This window comes from Helicoverpa zea, chromosome 22 (genome assembly GCF_022581195.2).
Source record: "Helicoverpa zea isolate HzStark_Cry1AcR chromosome 22, ilHelZeax1.1, whole genome shotgun sequence".
Taxonomy (NCBI): domain Eukaryota; kingdom Metazoa; phylum Arthropoda; class Insecta; order Lepidoptera; family Noctuidae; genus Helicoverpa; species Helicoverpa zea.
This window is the reverse complement of record NC_061473.1, coordinates 165,084-185,261: the sequence shown is the minus strand read 5'-3', so window position 1 is coordinate 185,261 and position 20,178 is coordinate 165,084. Positions and strand designations below refer to the sequence as shown.

The window sequence follows — 20,178 nt, the reverse complement described above, 5'->3', positions numbered from 1 at the left end:
AGTATACCGTACAATAGGACCATATAGCAAATGGGCTAGTTTTATCCGGATTCGGGAAGTGGTTCCCTCGAGAAGCAGGTAAAACCGCTGACAGTAGCTGGTGAATTATATTGATAAGATAATCGACAAAAATATTTTAACTAATGATGTAATTACTGAAAGTATTGCATTCATCAAATAAAATTGTTAGATAAGATTCTACATATGTTAGTATTTATCAAAATATGATGAGTGTGACCAGGAAAACAAAAACTTGAAAATAGCAATGCCTAGCATCTGCTGACTATTGACGACTGTCAATGTAGGTATCAACATTCATCATAATCTTCCAATTAAAATCATCTTTTATAATTTGTCCAGTATATTTCCGCTATCACAGCCGTTATGAAGATGACGAGTAATATATAGCAAGTGACGATATTTCTTTTTTGCTTTGGGGAAAACAATATTTCCTTTAATTGGTGAACGAAGTCTGTCTTCAGAAAGTATCCAGATATTTGTATTAGAAAATAATTGGTACGATTATCGTTTTTAATTAAAATATAACTATCAATACAACTTCTGTCCGTATTCTGTCAGTAGATTCTCCCAGAACTGAAGCTCTTCTTCATCAGGAGCATTCCCAGTTGTGAGTTCGTTGCCAATGTCCAGATAATCTTGCTTGTCACTTGAATATGGAGTCCATTCAACGCCCAGTGAATTGTCAGGTGTGGGGTTCCTAAAGCAAAAAAAAGGTAAATAATTATCCTATTTATACACACATATTCTACATTTCTACAAATCCTACCTTATTACATTAAAAAAAAATAAAAACTATATTTCAAAAAAATCATCCGTTTCACTGTCAAAATAAAAGTTATATTTACTTGAAATACAAAACAACCGTAAACACCTGTACCGCAAAAGTGAAGGTTCTATTTTATGAGCAACAAATATTTATTTACAAAACAAACTAAAACGATATTAGAAACACTTACCCATGTTTAGCAAAATTGGTCCATAGTTGTGTAACTTTCTCAACATGTTCGAATGTAGTGGAGTTCATATCAATTAGAGGTAATTCTTTCATATTGAACAGATACCCTAAATCATCACTGTGAGCAACGACTTCCTTGTCTCCGAGCACTTCTGCTAGTCCCATCATGTGAGCAGCCTTGTTCAACTCAGTTTTAACTGTAAACTTGTACAGATATACCTTGTTCTTATTTGTACGAGCAATTATTTTAATCCATCTCATAGTAGCAAACACAAATATATCCATGCCGTAATATCTTCCTAACTTCTCCCAGTCATCAGGAATTGCAATTGGATTGTCGAAATAATAATCTCTGATTCTCTTTCCAAGTTCCAATTGATCGTTTACTGGTAAATTGAGCGACATTGGGTAGGAAACGAAAAATTGTGGAAAGTTTCTGGCTTGATCCAGATTTCTTTCAATATCACCAAAAATAGCAACACCCATTAGACCTTCATCAGCCGTGTATCCTGTCATAATTTCTATACCTTCGTGCACGTTGTTCGACACTGCATCCACCATATCTCCGTAGTAGAATCTCTCGTTATTGCCGAATTGTTTTTCATCGGCTACACTAAAATAGACCTCTTCATGAGTCCTTTGATTCTCAGCATAGGTTATAGAAGCCTTGGCTTGTATAAGTGACTCCACTGGTTGCTTTTTCAGAAATTCGTACAATTCATTGACATCGTCTGAATAAAATCCTAACTTTCTTCCTAACGCAAATGCTCTCTCTCGTGGTCTGTATGCCTGTGCCCAATAACATAAACTGACGCCACTCTGAGCAATCGCTCTTTTAAATAAACCTTTAGACATTGGCGAAATAACTTGGTAGGAAACGCTGACCCCGCCGGCACTTTCTCCAAAAATAATAACATTGTCAGGATCTCCGCCAAAGTCCGCGATATTCTTATTGACCCACCTGAGCGCTGCCACTTGGTCTTTCATGCCGGCATTACCAGGCACATCTTCTGTGTCCAAGCACAAAAAGCCTAGAACTTCCAGTCTATAGTTAATCGTGACCACGATAACATCTTTCCTTATGAGTAACTTGGGCCCGTATTCATCATCATCCCCGGCACCAGAAACAAAGCCTCCTCCGTGTATCCAGAACATGACAGGCAAAGGTTTGTCGGGTTTGATGTCTGGCGTATACACGTTGAGGTACAAACAGTCTTCACTGCCGTCGCGTTTTCCCTTTTCCATGAACAAGTCATACTGGTAACATTTGGGACCGAATTCCTTGGCACTGCGAACATTTTTCCAAGGCTGTGGAGGTTGTGGAGCCTGGAAAAATAAGATCGTAGTAAGAATATGTAACTTGATATGACTCGAATTTTGAGTCTATGAATGTAGCGTGAATAAGACATTGATAAATTTGCAGCCTTTAACCTTGAACCGGAGGTCCCCGAGCGGCGGCTGCGCGTACGGGATCCCTTTGAAGCTGTAGTACTCCCCGCCGTACTCATTGCGCACGCGCTCTCCCTCTAACACGCCCTCGTTCACCCGCACTTGTACCATGGCCAGCGTCTGTACCGACAGTACTGATAATAACGCCAGCGACTTAATTATATACAATGCCATTATCTTTGCTAGCCAATCGCGATTTCGTAACAATTATAATTTTAGCAGTCTCTATATGCTTGTTTTCTTTTAGAATTTTTATTTAATCACAAATAAACTGTTCACTACATCTTTTAAACGTGCACTGTGGATATGAAGGTACTATCTTGAGTGATGAAGGATACTTGTGTTCGCGGATATTTATTTACTCTATCTGTATTGCCTACGAACAACAAGCCATCATCTGTGTCACGTTTAGATAAAAGATCATCCATGATAAGCATTATGTAATGCCACTTCAAAATATATGCCTGTCTTTATGTAGTTTATTTATTTTATTTTATCCAACAATTTTGTATGAATACTGAAGCCTGAAGATCTCCTCTTGAAATGTTGTGACGTGCCATGTATTTAAATCTCTTGTGATTTTTACCAGGTTAAAGAGGAGGAGTTAATTACTAGTTTTAACAATCATATAGGTAGTATTGTCACATGATGACATTTGATTAAGATCTTAGATAAGAATGATGCACCACGAGAGGCGTCTCTTGAGATAATACTAGCTTTTATCAATCTCAAGAATAAAAAATAAATAAAGTCATTCTAACTGGCCTCAGCAATTTTTCCTTACAATTTTCCCTTTCCGCATTCGTTCTTCGTAGTAAAGCCAATACCAAAAGTTCATCCATGATGATGATGGCAAGCAATATCATAAAAATATGTGTATTTTTTGATTGAGTAATATGTTAATGCAGTAAAAGATGAAGAAACTGGTCAGCAGCAAGAAACTGTTGAGATCACCAAACAATCTGAGGTTCTGGCTGTGATAATGGTCAATTTTCAGAATGCTGAGAAGTTTTAGAATTTTACAAAATGAAAAAATTGATCACATGAAAGACGTGATGTAGTAAGAGAAATTGACATCTGATAGACAAAGGAGCTTGATTTAAAAATCAAATGCTTTAATAGCCTGGAATCTAAGATCATGTTTTGTTTCTAATTCTAAAGACATCTTCTGTCAAGTTATTACTTTGTTGAGTCTGAGAAATACAAACTTAGGTTGTCAGACTGGTGAATAACGAGTTACATACTTGTCGTAAGAATCAATCAAGTTGAAAGGGTTTCTATAATAATTTCTTTGGCTATAATTAAATGATTTGTTTGGGTGATGTTATAAAAATGTATTAGTCTGAAACTGTTCAAGCCACTCATTTGTCGATATCATAGGTACAAAAATATTGATCTAGTTTATTGAAATCACTGAAATACTACACTGGTCTCGAATACTAAAGAACGACATAAAACAAATAGTCAAATAGAAGATATTTAATCTGAAACTAAGATATGAGTGAAAAACGCAAAATTGTACCGTACTCCAGCCAAATGCTACCCAATACTGAAATTGACAAAGAAATGCAAGGAATTGTGAAATCATTTAATTTTGTACTTCATTTGTTTTTCTCATCAAAATATTGTTTATGTCGTAATCATGTGTATCCTCGGGGAACTAAATATAGATTCATGACGGTATTGCATACGTCGTTCCTGAACGCATTGAATGTGTTCCGAGTATACAGAGACTCAAGTATAGTTGTTACTGTAAATGACTTTATGAGGATTATGAATTGCTGTTACGATTTCGTCCAAATGTACGCTTTTATTTTGTTGTTCATCTTGGACTTTGTGCACAAACAAAACCACGTCTTACTTATTCTTGCGATCCAGACTGTTAACAGGAGCTTTGACCTCAGCAAGAGCATCAGGAGTTTCATTATATGGAATTGGATAGTTGTCTTCATTACTTTATGCTTCGAGTCTTACACGCATATTGTTTACTACGCCATTTACGCTCACTCGAGGTTTTCTGAGCTTATCCCCGACTGCATTTGTGACTTCATGTTCATTTCTTTCAATGTCAATTATATTGTTGCTACCAGAATAATAATTCTGTTGAAAATCTATGTCGATGAATGGGTCAAATTCATTTTGATTTTGAATGACAGAGAGGAAAACAATGAGTATTGTCTCAAATTATTGAAGATTTACGAAAATATAATGCGAGCCTATAATTTGGCTAAAACGGTTTTTAAAAATTTGGTACGTTTATTGATATATGATTTAAGTATTATCTGAAACTTTATCGTTAATTGAATTTATATTAATTTTTTGCAGATATTCAGCCACATACTGGTATCATTTTCCCAATCGGTAATATTTTTCTACATCACTATCTACAGCTTGAAGGCTGAGGCAAGTGTTTAAAATATTTCATCTCTCTGTTAGTGAGTCTTAAATATTTCATTCTACTTTGTCGACATTAATCGATTCTTTCAGCATACAATGTTGCTTCTATAGTATATGTGTCTTTATCATAGTTGGTTTTATTATAATAAATGCTTAATACGCTTTTCATGTATTTGTTATTTCTAGATATCGGTGTCTCACACGTTAGATTTGTTCTTCTGGGTGACGAAAACGATGCTGCTCTCGCTCGTACACTGCGCCTACTGCGAGAGATTCTACATCAGCGTCGAGGAAGCTGAGTGCGCCTGTATACAGCTCATTAAGAACATCAACTGTCCTAGTAAGATCATCTTAGTGAAATGTTTAAATATTAGCGTATTGTCGTTTATAGAGTCTATCTTTACGAAGATTTCATTTTTAATTATCACCCGATTTTTGTCCGTAAAAGGTACAGTCATTGCAGACATTAATACTAAACTACACATTATTATTTTCATCCCAAATTCTTATCTTCATAACCCAGTACCAGGATGTCTTTCGAATCATCCCGATACCTCTGAGTAAGATTTTCTGACTTTCAAAACTACCTGTAACTACTACCGACTGCCAATGGCAGCCAAGACTTACAATGAGACGTCCTTTTGCAAAGACCGTTGAAAATGATATATTTTGTATCTTTATTTCAGAAAGTCATAAATATCTGTGCAAGGCCGTGATTCGTATAAATCGTTCGTTCAGTAAGATGACGGCGTATGGTCTGTTCTACATCGACGCTTCGCTGGCGATATGTTTCTTCGGAGCTGTCACCAACTATGCTATTGTCATGTTGCAGTTTACTTTCTTGTAAATAAACGGAATAAATACAGTCTCTAAATCATACTCTAGTTCATTTTTAGGGTTCCGTACCTCGAAAGGAAAAAACGGAACCCTTATAGGATCACTTTGTTGTCCGTCTGTCTGTCTGTCTGTCTGTCTGTCAAGACCCTTTATCTTAAGAACGCGTGGACGTATCAAGCTGAAATTCACATAAATACTCGGGTCTATTGTCCCTTTAGGCTGTGAAAATATCAAGCTTCTAAGCCAAGCCAATCAAAAGATACAACCGATTATGTCGATATTTTCAACAAATTCTCGACACTCGCAAAGGAATCAAAACCTACAGGGTACTTCCCGTAAACTCAGAATCTTGAAATTTGGCATGAAGCATTGTTATATAATGCAAATATAGGAAAAATTGCGAAAATCTCATTTTTTTTGTTATATAATATAATAAAAATATTTTAATAAAATGAAACTTACTACCTTATTTCTCACGAACGAATAAAGGTATCAAATTGAAATCTATACCAAATACCTAGGTCTATTGTCCCTTTAAGCAATGAAAAAATCAAACTTCTAAGTTAACGCGATCAAAAGATACAGCAGTTTTACCGACACCTTAGACGAATTTCCGTCACACGCTAGGGAATCAAAACCTACAAGGTACTTCCCGTGAACTCAGAATCTTAAAATTCGGCACGAAGCAACGTTATATAGTACAGATAAAGGAAAAATTGCGAAAATGATAAATTTGAAGTTACATAAAATATTAAAATATTATTTTTGCTTACATGACATAAAATATTTTTTTAATAATTATAAACTTACTACCTACCCTTTTTCACATGAACGCGTAGAGATATTAAAGTTTTGAATAAAAAGTGAAATTCATATCAAACACTTCTTAAATATAATGGCCTCTAAACTGTGAAAAATTTTAAATCATTCAAAGGTCATTGGGCACCTTAGTATGAAAACCATACCCACGGCGGATACGAACGAAATATAGCACAGTATAATGATAAAGGCTCTGATTTACTATGGCATTAGTCGCATCAATGTGAACCATGGGAATCTAGAGAAAATCAGGTGTAAATATCAAATATTTTTTTCATTTCAATGGGGAATTTAAACGACCACGTTTGACGGATTTGAGAAATCATTTCTTTGTAGTGAAAGAGTATACTCGCCGTTTATTTCCATTGTCATCAGGTCAGGATCTGATGATGGAAATCCTGAGAAATCGAGGGCAACTATCAGAAATTGTAGGCATGCATAGGATTAAAACTTGATTCTCAGATGTATGTCTGGTGATACTATCAAACAGTGAAGGTTTAGAGCTTATCTGATGATGGAGACGTGAGAAAGTCGAGAGAACTCGGTATGGTTTAGTTACGTCGTGTTTGGGCTTATATTATTTGTATTGACGAGAACTTTTCAAAAAAGTTAAAAATAAAAACTTTTTACAAAAAAAAAAAATCAACTTCTAAAACAACAAGAAAACTATATGCATCGGTCTAGATCTCGGTGGTTAAATAAATATAGATGCATCCTCTAGACACCGACTTCTAGACCGATGCACCTAACATCTTTTTAATTTCTTTCTTGCTTTTGTTTTCTTGTTGCTTTTTTATATGTTTGAAGTTGGATTTGTTTGTAAAATGCTACAAAATAAAATAATGCCGACTTTATAAAACAAAGAAACGGACAGAATTACACTTTTGTCAAGGCTCTAGAAACGTAAAGCCAGCAGCCCCGAATCCTACTCTCTAGAAGTCGTTGTTACAATTCGACAGCTACAAGTCGTCAGGCGGTTTCGAAAAAAACCTGAAACTGGGGCTCTTTAGGTGATTAATCCCTTAAAAATAAAAGATCCCATTCCTGCAATGGCTGCTTTAACCCAAGTTAGTTGTGAATTCTCATCACCTAAAATAAAATAAGCTCCAACACAAGGTTACGTTATAAATTGTAAAGGAGTTCCCATAACTATATCTGATCTTAGCTGTCGATCCCACAATGGCAGTCAAACCTATCTTTGTGGAAAGTCTTCGCCAATACGAATAAAATAAGCCCAAACACGTGGTAGTTGCAACATACCGTTCGGGAGTTCCCTTGACTCTCTGTAGTCTCCATAATCAAATCAGCTCCAAACCTTCACTGTTTACCAGTACCCTCAAAAATACACTCACATGTCTGGTTATGACTCGATGCGTGCCTACAATATTCAAGAGTTGCCCTCGATTTCTCAGGGTTTCCAGATCCTCATCAGATCCTGGTCATCCGGATTGGCACCTTCCTTCTTTATGAAATGTCTTTAACAATAAAAACTAGCATTGCAACCTGTACAATCCTCTGAAACTGCTTGTCTTTTATATTTTTCAAACGATCCTGGACATTCGTCTCCATGGAATTTTAATAAAATATTTATGTTCAAAGAAACGTCATACCATTCTCCACGATTTAAAACTACTTTGATTCATGTCCGCCACTTTTTACAAAGCGGGTCAGATATGCCCAATGACCTTTAAGACATAATTAGTTATTTTCAATCAGATTTCTGAATGATGACTATAAAATGTTGTATATAAATAACTTCAATAAAATAACTTTTACAAGGTACTGGCCTACTATTTTAGTTATACTATAAAATAAAAAATATTAACTATTTTGACTCTCACGAAATTACCATAACTATGATTGTTCTAAACTGAACGGTTGGCGCGAAACTCACTTTTTATCTATACAGCATTTGTACGGAACCCTCGGTGCGCGAGTCCGACTCGCACTTGGCCGGTTTTTATAATTATCTTCTCATATTATTTGTTGTTATTCTTCAATATACTCTTCTGGCTCTTAATCAAATAGATTGATACAGGAACCCAGTGCTAAGTCATTTATATCTGTCAGTTTGGTAGTTCAATAACAGAATTAACACTGATACAATCAACACCAATTGTTTTGAAGCTTTTGATCTTTAGTTTTATTGAAATTACTGACTTTCTTGACCATAGTTTGGCTTAGACTCTCTAGTTAACGTTTGTGCTTTTGTTTCATGTAAGATTTGAATATACTCCACGTTAAAGTTCTATAAAATACTGAAAACGTCAAATCACAAAATTTTGTTTATATAGAGACGAAAGGTTTCTCTGAAAGTCTCCCTATTGAGCAAGTTCCTCAAAATGACAGCTACCAACGATAACGGTCAAACCAACAACCAGCTAAATATGAGACCAAAGTATCCAAAATCAAAGCCTTGTCAAGTTCTACCTAACAACAGGCTCGACAAAGAAGTTCAAATGATAGCCAAATCTTATAACATCGCTCTGTTTGTGTTTGTCTCTTCAAAATATTATGTGAAAGATAATCATATTTATCCCAGAAAAAGGACCTTTCTGTTGTTTAAGCTCTTCCATATCATATTCACTAACACATTGTGTATCTATCGCATGCTTACTATTAATGATACACTCGTAAGCATCGGACATTATGAAGACGAATGCATGAAGATTTTCAATGTGGTATTTTACGTGACGTATTTTATTTGTTACACATTTATATTCATTAACGATGTAGTGCAACAGAACAATTACGTTGTTCTCATATTGAAGATCCAAGAAATTCACGGATATATCGATTGCAGTAAGAAAATCAGGAGTTATGTCATGTTCACCTATTTCGGAGTAATATTTACTATCTGTATTGATACTCTCATCATTGTTGCCTTATACATGTTCTTTGATTGTCTCTATTGGTTTGACATAACAACCACTTGCTACTGTGATATTATGATCTTATCATTTAACATCAATTATGTTATTTCTATGAGAATTTTGGATTTGTTAAAATTATATCTTGAAGAATGGACCAAAGAAGTCCTTAGGAATGTGGGAAAGAATGATGATGAGCAATGTATCAAATTACTAAAGATGTATCAAACTATAATTGAGGCGTACAATTTGCATGCAACTATTTTCGAGAAACTGGTAGGTTGATTACACTTTTATCTGCGTAATATAATTTATATTTTTTAAATAGGAACAAGCAAGTAACATAGTAATTTCTATTACGTTTCAGATTTTAACTCACATACTAGTGTCAGTGAGTCAAAGCTTGGTTCTTGTGTACTCGGGCATTAACTCTATTTCCTCTCCAGTAAGTTAATACTAAAATAAACTAAGAAATTTTGCAAATACCATACAATTTATGAACAGAAAGAAGCTTAAGACCTTGGCTCATGAACTGGGATCGGTTATTTAATTTTTTATGCCCCTCCTCGAGTAAAATAAAGGTCTTGTACACTGTCCAGAGACAGCATCGTTGAGGCTCTTGGCTATTAAAAACATGCAAATTATTTTAAGATGATTTCAATTATTTCCCTAATTTCCAGGTGTCGAAGTTTTATACTTTCGATTTATTTTTTTGGTTTTTTAAAAACTCCTCACTAGCAGTGATGCATAGCGTGTGCTGTGAGAGATTCTACATCAGGATCGAGGACGCGCAGTCGGCGTGCATACAACTTGTCAACAACAGGAATTACTCACGTGAGGATAAAGTTACAATCATTTATTTTAGACATGAGCCCTCATAACTCATCCATGGTGTAATCATTTCTGACTGGACTTAAAAGTCTACATACTTTGAGTTTGCTTTGGTGTTCCTGCCCAAAAATTCCAACCCATTTCATCTTTAGGGTGCAAAATTTTTGATTTAATCCAAATGTTTTAACCATACTTTGTGTCACAACGCTCATCTTTAAATTGTCCACAATCACTAATGTACGTTTCATATATTTTTTTATATTTATATTCATTTATTCGCACTTATAATATTCCAGATAGCCAGCAGCATCTGTGCAGGAACGTGTTGGCGACTAACCGCACGTTCAGCAGGATGAACGCATGTGGTCTGTTCAGTGTCGGCGCCACGCTCGCCATCAGCCTCCTCGCCACCGTCACTCAGTACAGCATCATTATACTGCAGTTCAATTTATTGTAATACGATACTGTAAGAAAATAAAGGATTTGGGCTAGTTTCATTATTTCTTTCTTTCTTTTGAATCGTTCGATACCGGGTGTAGGTAGTCAGAAACCAGAAAGTTTGACAACCAGATTCCCCCAATGGGCTGCGGGGGTAACCGGGTTAAGAAGGGCAGTGGCTCCTTAAAAAACACTGGTACTCAGCTGCATCCGGTTAGACTGGAAGCCGGCCCTAACACAGTTGGGAAGTCCTTTGAATTATGAAATTATACGCTGCAGTCACCACGTACCTCAAGGTACAACTCACGTTGCGAAACTCAATTTGCAAAATTAAATTTGACTTTGTATGCTTGTCAAGTTCTCTTGTAATCCCATTAGCAGTTCTGATCAAATATTGTTTGTTGTTCTAAAAGTTTTGCGTAGTCATTAGTTGATAGAAGCCGTATGTTGCAACAGCCCTTTTAGAAGATCATAATACAAGTTTGAAAACGTCACTGATGTTTTCGTTCACCGTTAGTCGATGTATCTTCATTGTTCAATACTTTTATAAGTCTTCCTATTTGGTTATTGACCTATTAATTTGACTAATGTACCTTTAAGTTATGTAGTATTACGACAATAATAATAAAGCATTACATAGGAAACCCTGATAAGATCACTAGTCACATTAACAATTAAAAGCGATCGTTCAACAGTCCACGTGAAGCTGCCGGCCTGTAGGTCTTTAACTATGATTACTAAAATAACTCAAATGTTAAAACAACCTATAACTGAACCAGATGTATCATTCCGTGCTCTCAAAGATGATCGACTTGATAAAGAACTTCAACACATCGTGCGTCCAATTAATTTCGCACTTCATTTGTTTTTCTCTTCAAAATTTGACGTTCGATACAATCGTATTTATCCGATGGGAACAAAGTATCGATTACTGACTTTCTGCTATACAGTGATCATGATTATTTTCTATATCTATGAAATATTCACCTTTGATAACTTGGTCGATACTGCGTTTGACTATCAGCAGTTTTTGGTGAAATGGTGAAATTCCTTCACATTGTTTACTTCACCCTCTATGTTGTACAGTTTTTGACTGGGTTCGTTCTGGATAATGTGCAGACACAAAATATCGTTTCCTTTATCTTGATGATCCAAGTTATACACCGAGGCATCGGCTGTAGTTCTGAATTCAGAAGTTTTGTCATTTGGAATTGGATTTCATTATTCAGTGTTCTCTGTGTAAACCTGATTATTCATATTATTTATTACATCTTCCTTGATGATTTGAGTAACATGACGACATTTATCGCTTTTTTATTGGACATATTGTATATCTCGCTTGATGTCAACTATGCCATCGCTGTGAGTTTTATAAGACTGATAGAAAAATATCTTGAAATGTGGATCAAAGAAGTTTTAAAGATGAACGCAGAAAAAGAAAATGGTGAACATCGTCGAAAATTACTCAAAATTTACCACAATATTATGGACGTTTATGACTTGTATAAAACAATTTTCCAGTATTTGGTATGTTTAAAATAATTTGCTTAAAATTTTCTTGCGAAAGTTGTAGTTTACCTATATGATTAATATTTTATTTTTCTTTTATACTGTTTGTCACACACTGGACACATTCATAAAGAGTATTATTTTTTTGTACCTGTCCATAGTCAAGTCTGAAAACGATGAGGCTGAACAAATTGAGGAACGTAAATATGAAGTCATCAGTTTTAAAATAACGTCGGATTTGGGAACGCCAAATAGATAAAAAACATATTGCAGTGCGTATTCTATGAAATGATTGTACAGACATAGAATTACTTTTATTTGTAAGTTTTCTCCATTTAAACAATTTAGAATAAATTACTTTTCCAGGTCTCGTCTGTAATCGGATGACTGTTGTCGCTTGGCTGTCAAAGAATATGTTACGTCTTCTGATCCACTGCATATGTAGTGAGAGGTTTTACATTCGCGTAGAGGAAGCTCGGTCAGCGTGTATACAACTTATGAAGAATACTAACTGTTCCAGTAAGAATTATGTTTTCCAACTACTGCCTTTCATACACATCTATCTAATAATTAATGCCTTGTATCGTAATCCCTCTATAGAAGCTGACCTTTTCTTAATAAGCAGTTTTTAACTTATGTTACGTTTAGTTAGATCATACCATAAGAAAAATATTTACTCTGTCCCCGTTTATCTTCTTTCCAGTAAGCCAAAAGCAATTCTGCAAGGCCTTGTTGCACTCAAATCGCACTTTCAGCAAGATCAGTGCCTGCGGTTTCTTCTACGTAGAAGCGTTCATAGCCACGTGTCTCGCAGAATACTTGACCGACTTCGTCGTTATGCTGTTCCAGTTTATACTGCTAGATGATGGATATGATGACTATGATGATGAATGATGAGGAACACGTTATTATCAAAATGATTTGAACAGGATAGCCAGTGCAGAATAACTGTATTTACGTGGGAATTTCTGAGTCTCCCGAATGTTTGGTGATGATCAAGCATCATCGACCGATGATGATGGCCATGGATTCAAAATTCCATCTTAGATTGTTATTTATAGTTTTATGAACTCATGTCAGGAGTAGATTATAAATAAGCGTGTTAAAAAGCATCGATCATGTCATTGTTCCAACCAACCACTAGTAGTAGAAGTTCTATTATTACATTATGAATAATGATTGGCATTTTATTAATATATCTTCATTTTGTTGATGTTGTACGAACACTGTTTTTGTATTCTATGAAGAAATTATAACAAGATCTAGAAATCATTAAGAATAGAATAAGAATAAGAATAAGAATCTTTATTTGTATGAAACACGGGGTACATAGATGTAACATTTGTTATAAGTTCTGCATGTTTCGCCGTAGCATCGGCATACAAATATAAATAAAAAACGTATTTATCAGCTAGAACAAAATTAAAAACAAATGACAATTTAAAATCTTAAAAACTAATAATACAATATTAAGAATTTATGGTACCTAACCTAAACAATTTTTTCCTTGTGAGCCATGTACTCGGCCATAGAATAGAAACATTTCTCTAAAAGCCATTTCTTAAAGAATTCTTAAAGAGCTATTAAATAGCTAACAAGTGTGACAAACTGTCCAAAAGTCTGCAGACAAAGTCACGGACAAATTGCTAGTTACGCATGCAATTAATTACTCAATTATAGGTAGTTAAAGTTTACCATCAGTTTACTATGTCCAAGTACCATTTAATTTCACTAATGTAACCAGCTACGAAAGTACTCAAACAATATTGATATGATAGTCACAAACATTTTAACGTAAACTACATAGTTTTTATAATAATAATGCAAATTCAGTAGTAATACATAATATAGACAACCACAGAAGATGCTGAAGACGAAAGCAATAAACCAAAAACGTGAAATTTCTTTCGATCGGCTTTGCCGAATACGAATCGATCATGGACTCGATAAAGAGCTCCACCAAATAGTGAATTCTTTTAACTTTGCACTAAATCTGTGTTTTTCGTCAAAATATTACGTGCAAAATAATCGCATCGAAGCCAGAGGAATGAAATATCGATTATTAACGTCCTGCTACACGATCATCATGGGGTTGTTGTGTATCTATAGGATCATCACTGCTGACATCAGAGACGCTCTTATGTCTTATTCTGAAAACTGCTTCCTTAGATTCCTTAGTGGTCTCTATTACACTGACTATTTGCTTGGTTTTATCATGTGTTACATCTTGGACATTGTGCATTCTCGCAACCATATTATTCTTGTTTCTATATTCAAAATTATTAATAGAAGCATTGATTGCAGTAAGAGAGTCAGCAGGTTTATTATTTGGAATTGGATCACATTGTGTACAACTATTTGTGTTGATTTGTTCATCTATGTCATGTATTACGGTTTCTTTGCTCGCTTTACTCTTATAGAAAACATAAGTGACTGTCTCTGTGATGTTATGTTCATCACATTCTACATCAATTATATTATTGCTATCAGAATTATTATTTTATTGAAAGTTTATCTCGATAAATGGATATTGAATATTAGAAATCTAGGCAGTGGGCAGGATGAAAATGAAGTGTGTCTAAAATTAATTAGGGTATACAAAGATATTATAAAAGCATATGACTTGTATAAATCTATTTATCAATTGCTGGTAAGTTCATTGATGAATAATTTATTTCTAAAACTTTCAGTGACATTTCATGAATGTTTCATTTTTGCAGATAGCAACTCACGTACTGGACACATTTTTACGAAGTTTAACGTTCTTTTATCTGATTATTATAAACCTCAAGAAGAATGCTTTAGTGGGCAGTAGGGTGAGTTAAATGGTATAACTTTAAAGATATCCTTATACCTATATAGAGGTATGATAATACTTTAAATAATGCTATTAATTTCGTAGGTTTCGCCAATGTACGTCATAGATTTAATTGTTTGGATGTCAAAGAGTGTGGCACTTGTGATAATATACAGCATTTACTGTGAGAGATTCTACATAACTGTTGACGAAGCTGAATCAGCGTGTGTACAGCTTGTCATGAATAGGAACTGTCCTAGTATGTATCGTGTGTTTTGGTGAATCAATTATATCTTGTATTATAATAAATAACACTCTTTAACACTTACTTTCTGGTTTTGATGTTCTATCTTTATGTTTCCTCCGCTTTCTTAATATAGATTTCTTTCAAAATATATTTTGGCGTCACTTCCCTCCTCTACATTTATTTCATTCACTAGTGGTTTTTGAATGGCTTTATTATTCAGTTGTGACTTATCAAAATATTATGTTATATCTTACAGAGAGTCATCACCATCTGTGCAAGGCGGTGCTTCGTATAAATCGTTCGTTCAGTAAGATATCGGCGTGTGGACTGTTCTACATCGACGCTGCGTTAGCCATATGTTTGATGGGAGCTGTCACTAACTACGCTGTGGTTTTGCTACAGTTTGTTATTTTATAAGTGAACGATGTTATTGAAGTAAATAAATCGATGAGTGAAAGGAAAAGTATGTAACTTATTTCTCTTTATGACCTACATGACATTATTAGTATACATATAAGAGGGCTATAATGAGACTAAAGATGACAATCTAGTCCAACTTTCTTCAATAACGCTATTTTCGAGACGAAATCATTACTATGTGGTGATGGTCATCACCTATGTATAGCTCTACAAGGAGAACTGCAGCAGCACGATGGTGTGAGTGGTGATGAAGCTGAACAGCCGCAGCGGCATCGTGGCGTCGATGATGAACAGGCCGCACGCGCTCAACTTGCTGAAGCCTGCTTTTTGGACGCGCTTTATATTCTTGCACACTCGTCTCTGCGCTTCTGTAAGGAAACAGAAATAATTGTAAAATCTTTTAGATTTTCAATAGGAAAAGTTAGCAAAATCTTCAATTTAATTTTGAACACGTTTCTGTCAGTATATAGCAACGTGATAAGGCAAATTTAGTTTAAAGCTTGGCTAATGAAGTGTTTACGTGTGTCGGGATAAAATGTCGTTCAAAATTTTTCTCGCTGATGTTGGGGAATAAACTAATTTGCATCATTTAGGGGACTCAAATATACTCTGCTACGTCGTTTGTTACCTAAGCACCCTGGTCTTTGTCTGAGCACGACCAGCGTACTCTGAAGTTCTTTTGCTGTCACATACAATCTTTCACAAGCAATGCTCAAACATGCGAGCAATATGATGTCTTTCAAGAACCATATTTGAGCCATGACAATGAAAATGGCTATCTGGAAGAAAAATGTGAAATTAAAATTTGACAAATACTTAAAAGAGAATAAGTATAAGAATCAGGTGAGAGAACTTGGTATCAATTATGAAAAGAGATTCGACGGTAACTTACTGTCTGTTCGTCATTATATAACGGTCCTCATTTGTAATACTACAGCTATGTTCGTTAGACCATGTGCCACGGAAAATACTGTGTTAAATAAAATCTGAAATATTCCATTATTATTAGAATATAACTCTCAAAGTATAAGGAAATTGAGTAGTTTAAAATGATTTGTAGGTAGTGGAATCTCACCGAATATTGAAATACCACCTCAAGTGTCGTGTAAATATCTAACATGTTCAAATAAACATTAAACATACGATTCCAATAGAAATCGGAATCATCCCCCGATTGGAGAACATCATTAATCCACGAACACAACGCTTTGCGACTGAAGTTGGCGACAAATAGAGAATACATTATATTGACGTCAAAAACAATGGTCGAATAGAAATAAATCACATCTAAAATGTCAACGTATGGAAAGAAAATATACATCATGTAAGCGATAGACCCTACAATAAGAGCATTTATAGCCAAGACACCACTCCAATTATAAACAAGTAAACACATGAGATCTTTGCGGTTCATCTTCAAAACTCTAAGGACACTTTGAATCTTTACGACTAGCTGAATATTCTTGTCACTGAACCTGATATTAATGATGTAATTCATAATCAACCCAAGCGTGTAACTCATAAAGTTGAAAATCGCGTTCCACTCAAAGATAACATATTCGATGCGCTTCGACAAGAGGGTGGAAGATATGCGATAGACACTGATGCACAGAAACAGACCGGTGGTGAAGACTCCAGTGAAGTTATAGAGAAAGTTGTTAGAAGTGATAAAGTTATCACGAATACTATACTTGGCGCAGATGAAAACGGAATACATTATGTTGAGTGGTTTTAAAAGAGATTGTAAATCTTTTTCGATAAAATTGTCGAGCAAAACTTCACTGTGTAGATTTTTTGTAAAAATAGGATTTAATTTAGTTCCTCGTTTAACGTTTAACTTTGAACGGAAAGTTCTTGGCCTGTCCATGTTCACGCCTGTTATTTAAATGATACGCGGTCTGATGAAGTAATAGTAACCCACCCAAAACAAAAATGTGAAAGGTTGCCAAGTTCGATAATATGGGAATGCTTCGCCTATAAAAGAAGTGAGATCTGAATAAGTACCAAGTTCCATACAAATACCTCAGTTAAAAATAGTTACTTTTTACTGATGGTTCTTGGCAAGTTTTCACACACCTTGTTATAAACCTACTAAACGCAATGAATCAAGTATACAATTTTCTATTAAAACTTGCCAAGTAATATGCTTGATATGCGTAAATAAAATAGATTTTGAGCTATAGGGGGGTAGAATTTGGCCCGAAATGGTTCGTGTAATATAACCCACGGCCGGTGTGTCGCTTTTTTTTGCTCGAACTTGGCGGACACACTGCCGTGTGTCTAGATTTCACTGTTTACAGTAGTTTCATTTGTTAAAAGGTTTTTTACGTTCGGCTGTTGTTCTACCGAAGTGTGAAGTTGATTATAGTTTGCAATTTATTCGGTTTGTTATTTACATTATGTATATTACTATGTATAGTGAGCTTTAGCCGTTTATTTACTTAAAGTAACAGTATCAAAGAAGTCGTGGTGGCCTAGTGGTTAAAGAACCAACCTCTCGAGTATGAGGGTGTGGCTTCAATTCCAGGTCAGGCAAGTACCAATGCAACGTTTCTAAGTTTGTATGTACTTTCTAAGTAATCTTAGACACCAATGGCTGATAAAAAAAGGTGAAGGAGAACATCTTGAGGAAACCTGGACTATAAAGTCTGAAATCACCAACCCGCATTGAGCAAGCGTGGTGATTAATGCTCAATCTTTCTCCGTGTGAGAGGAGGCCTGTGCCCAGCAGTGGGACGATAAAAAGGCTGTAACAGTATCAAAACAAACTGATTGATTTGAATCTACAAAGGAAAATAATAATCGAATTGTAACATAATCGTCTATTTCTAATATCAATGACCGTTTTATGTATTCGTTGTAATTGTCCGATATTGTTCACAATTGCAATTCAATTGATGCCTTAGTATCTATTACTTGCTCCATTAAATAGATTACTGAAATTATGCTTCTCTCCAAATATTTCGTTTTAACTTTATTGTTACTTCATTCATTTACTGTGTAACTTGTAAACAGATAAGCTGTCAATAGAAAAATGATTTTCACGAATAATAAAATAAGTGCTAAAACTAGAGAACCAGAAGTGTTGCTTACTAATAGATTAGGAAAAGACATTCAGAGAATGCTCTATCCGGTGAATTTGATACTTTCTCTGTTTCTATCATCGAAGTATACCATCAAAGACGATTACATCACTCCGAAAGGAAAAAAGTTCTATATAGCGACCTTCTTCTTCGTCCTGCTTTTGTACGGATTGGGCATCAATCGTGTATTCTTCGAAGACATAGAAGATACTATGGGCACTGACAACCGTGATATCGTTACTATAATCTTTTCCTTCGCTTTCGTGTTCTACAGCATCGGATTTACTCTCATCTTCGTACTAAACATCATTCACAGCGACTGCAGCATCTCTCTTATTCTGACTCTTCAGAAACTTTTTAACAGCTTGGATTTCAGTGATAAGATTGTGGCCATCACTCGCTGGAACTGGTTTTCTATCTGTATCGCTTTTGGTACCAACGTCTTTCTATACATGTTGTACTATGTGACTTACCACTATTTCAACCCCGTCGACCTCGTCATGGACATCATGTTCATAACTTTTGACATTAACCTCGTGTACGGCATTCTGGTAATAACTTGGCTCAGAAAGATTCTTGAGAAATGGATAGAGGATGTTCTTGCATTTGAGGATGGTGATGAAGAGTTTTATATCGATTACTTTCAAGTGTACAGAAACATTCTGAATGCTTATAATTGTTATAAGACTCTTTTTCAGTTACTGGTAAAGTTTTTTTTCTTTAATTTGAGTTCAATTGTTTGTTGTTGTTTCTTATTCTTATTCAGTTGTCTACTTTCTTCAGGTACTATTCCATACTGCAGATACATTCTTCCGCTGCTTATGCTACTTCGCTATTATATTACAAATCCTACAGATGCCAGATTCTGCTGTTTATGATGTAAGTGTCATGCTATCAATTCTTAGCTGAACAACATTTCTATAAAATAACTATCCTAAAATCAGTTTGTGAGCATTGACAATTAAAAATCCAAACCCATGATGAATGGTCAGTTGTGTTAGAATAAGATAAAACTTTAGGGATAAACAAAATAAATTATCTTTTATCTTTTAAAGTACCATGCTTCAAAGGTTTGAATCTTTCAGCAAATGGTACAGTACACGGTGGTGAAAGTGGTGGCTGCGGTGTGGCAGATAAAGGACGTACTGCTGGTGGTGATGCAGTGCATCGAGTGTGAGAAGTTCTACATGGCTGTGGAAGACGTCGAGACCACCTGCATACAGCGCTTGAAGAAAAAACATCACCACGGTGAGTGGTCAAGTACTTACTTTAGACTCAGTTCATCACAGTCTTTCTATAGCCGTTTCCTAAAATTATGTGTGTGTGTTTTACAAGTTTGAAGTGAAAGCCTGTCTAATCTCAACCCGAGTATATGTATATACTTAGGCAAGAATAATATCCCTTAGTTAGGCAGAATTTCTGGTTTTTCAACGAACCCACATTTAACGTGTCTTTTTAAACCAGGTTCAATGCATTATAGTATACATTATCACCTACCCATATAA

The 20,178-nt window shown here is 35.2% G+C and overlaps 1 protein-coding gene across 1 annotated transcript; it reads right to left on the bottom strand.

Moving 5' to 3' along the window:
• Nucleotides 1–343: 343 nt before the first annotated feature.
• LOC124641499 (para-nitrobenzyl esterase-like) lies at nucleotides 344–2,763 on the bottom strand. The gene is made up of 3 exons (XM_047179582.1): nucleotides 2,408–2,763; nucleotides 978–2,302; nucleotides 344–718 (listed from the first exon to the last, which is right to left on the bottom strand). The coding sequence occupies exons 1-3, from the start codon at nucleotides 2,597–2,599 to the stop codon at nucleotides 550–552; spliced, it is 1,686 nt and encodes a 561-aa protein (XP_047035538.1). The 5' UTR covers nucleotides 2,600–2,763; the 3' UTR covers nucleotides 344–549.
• Nucleotides 2,764–20,178: the final 17,415 nt, after the last annotated feature.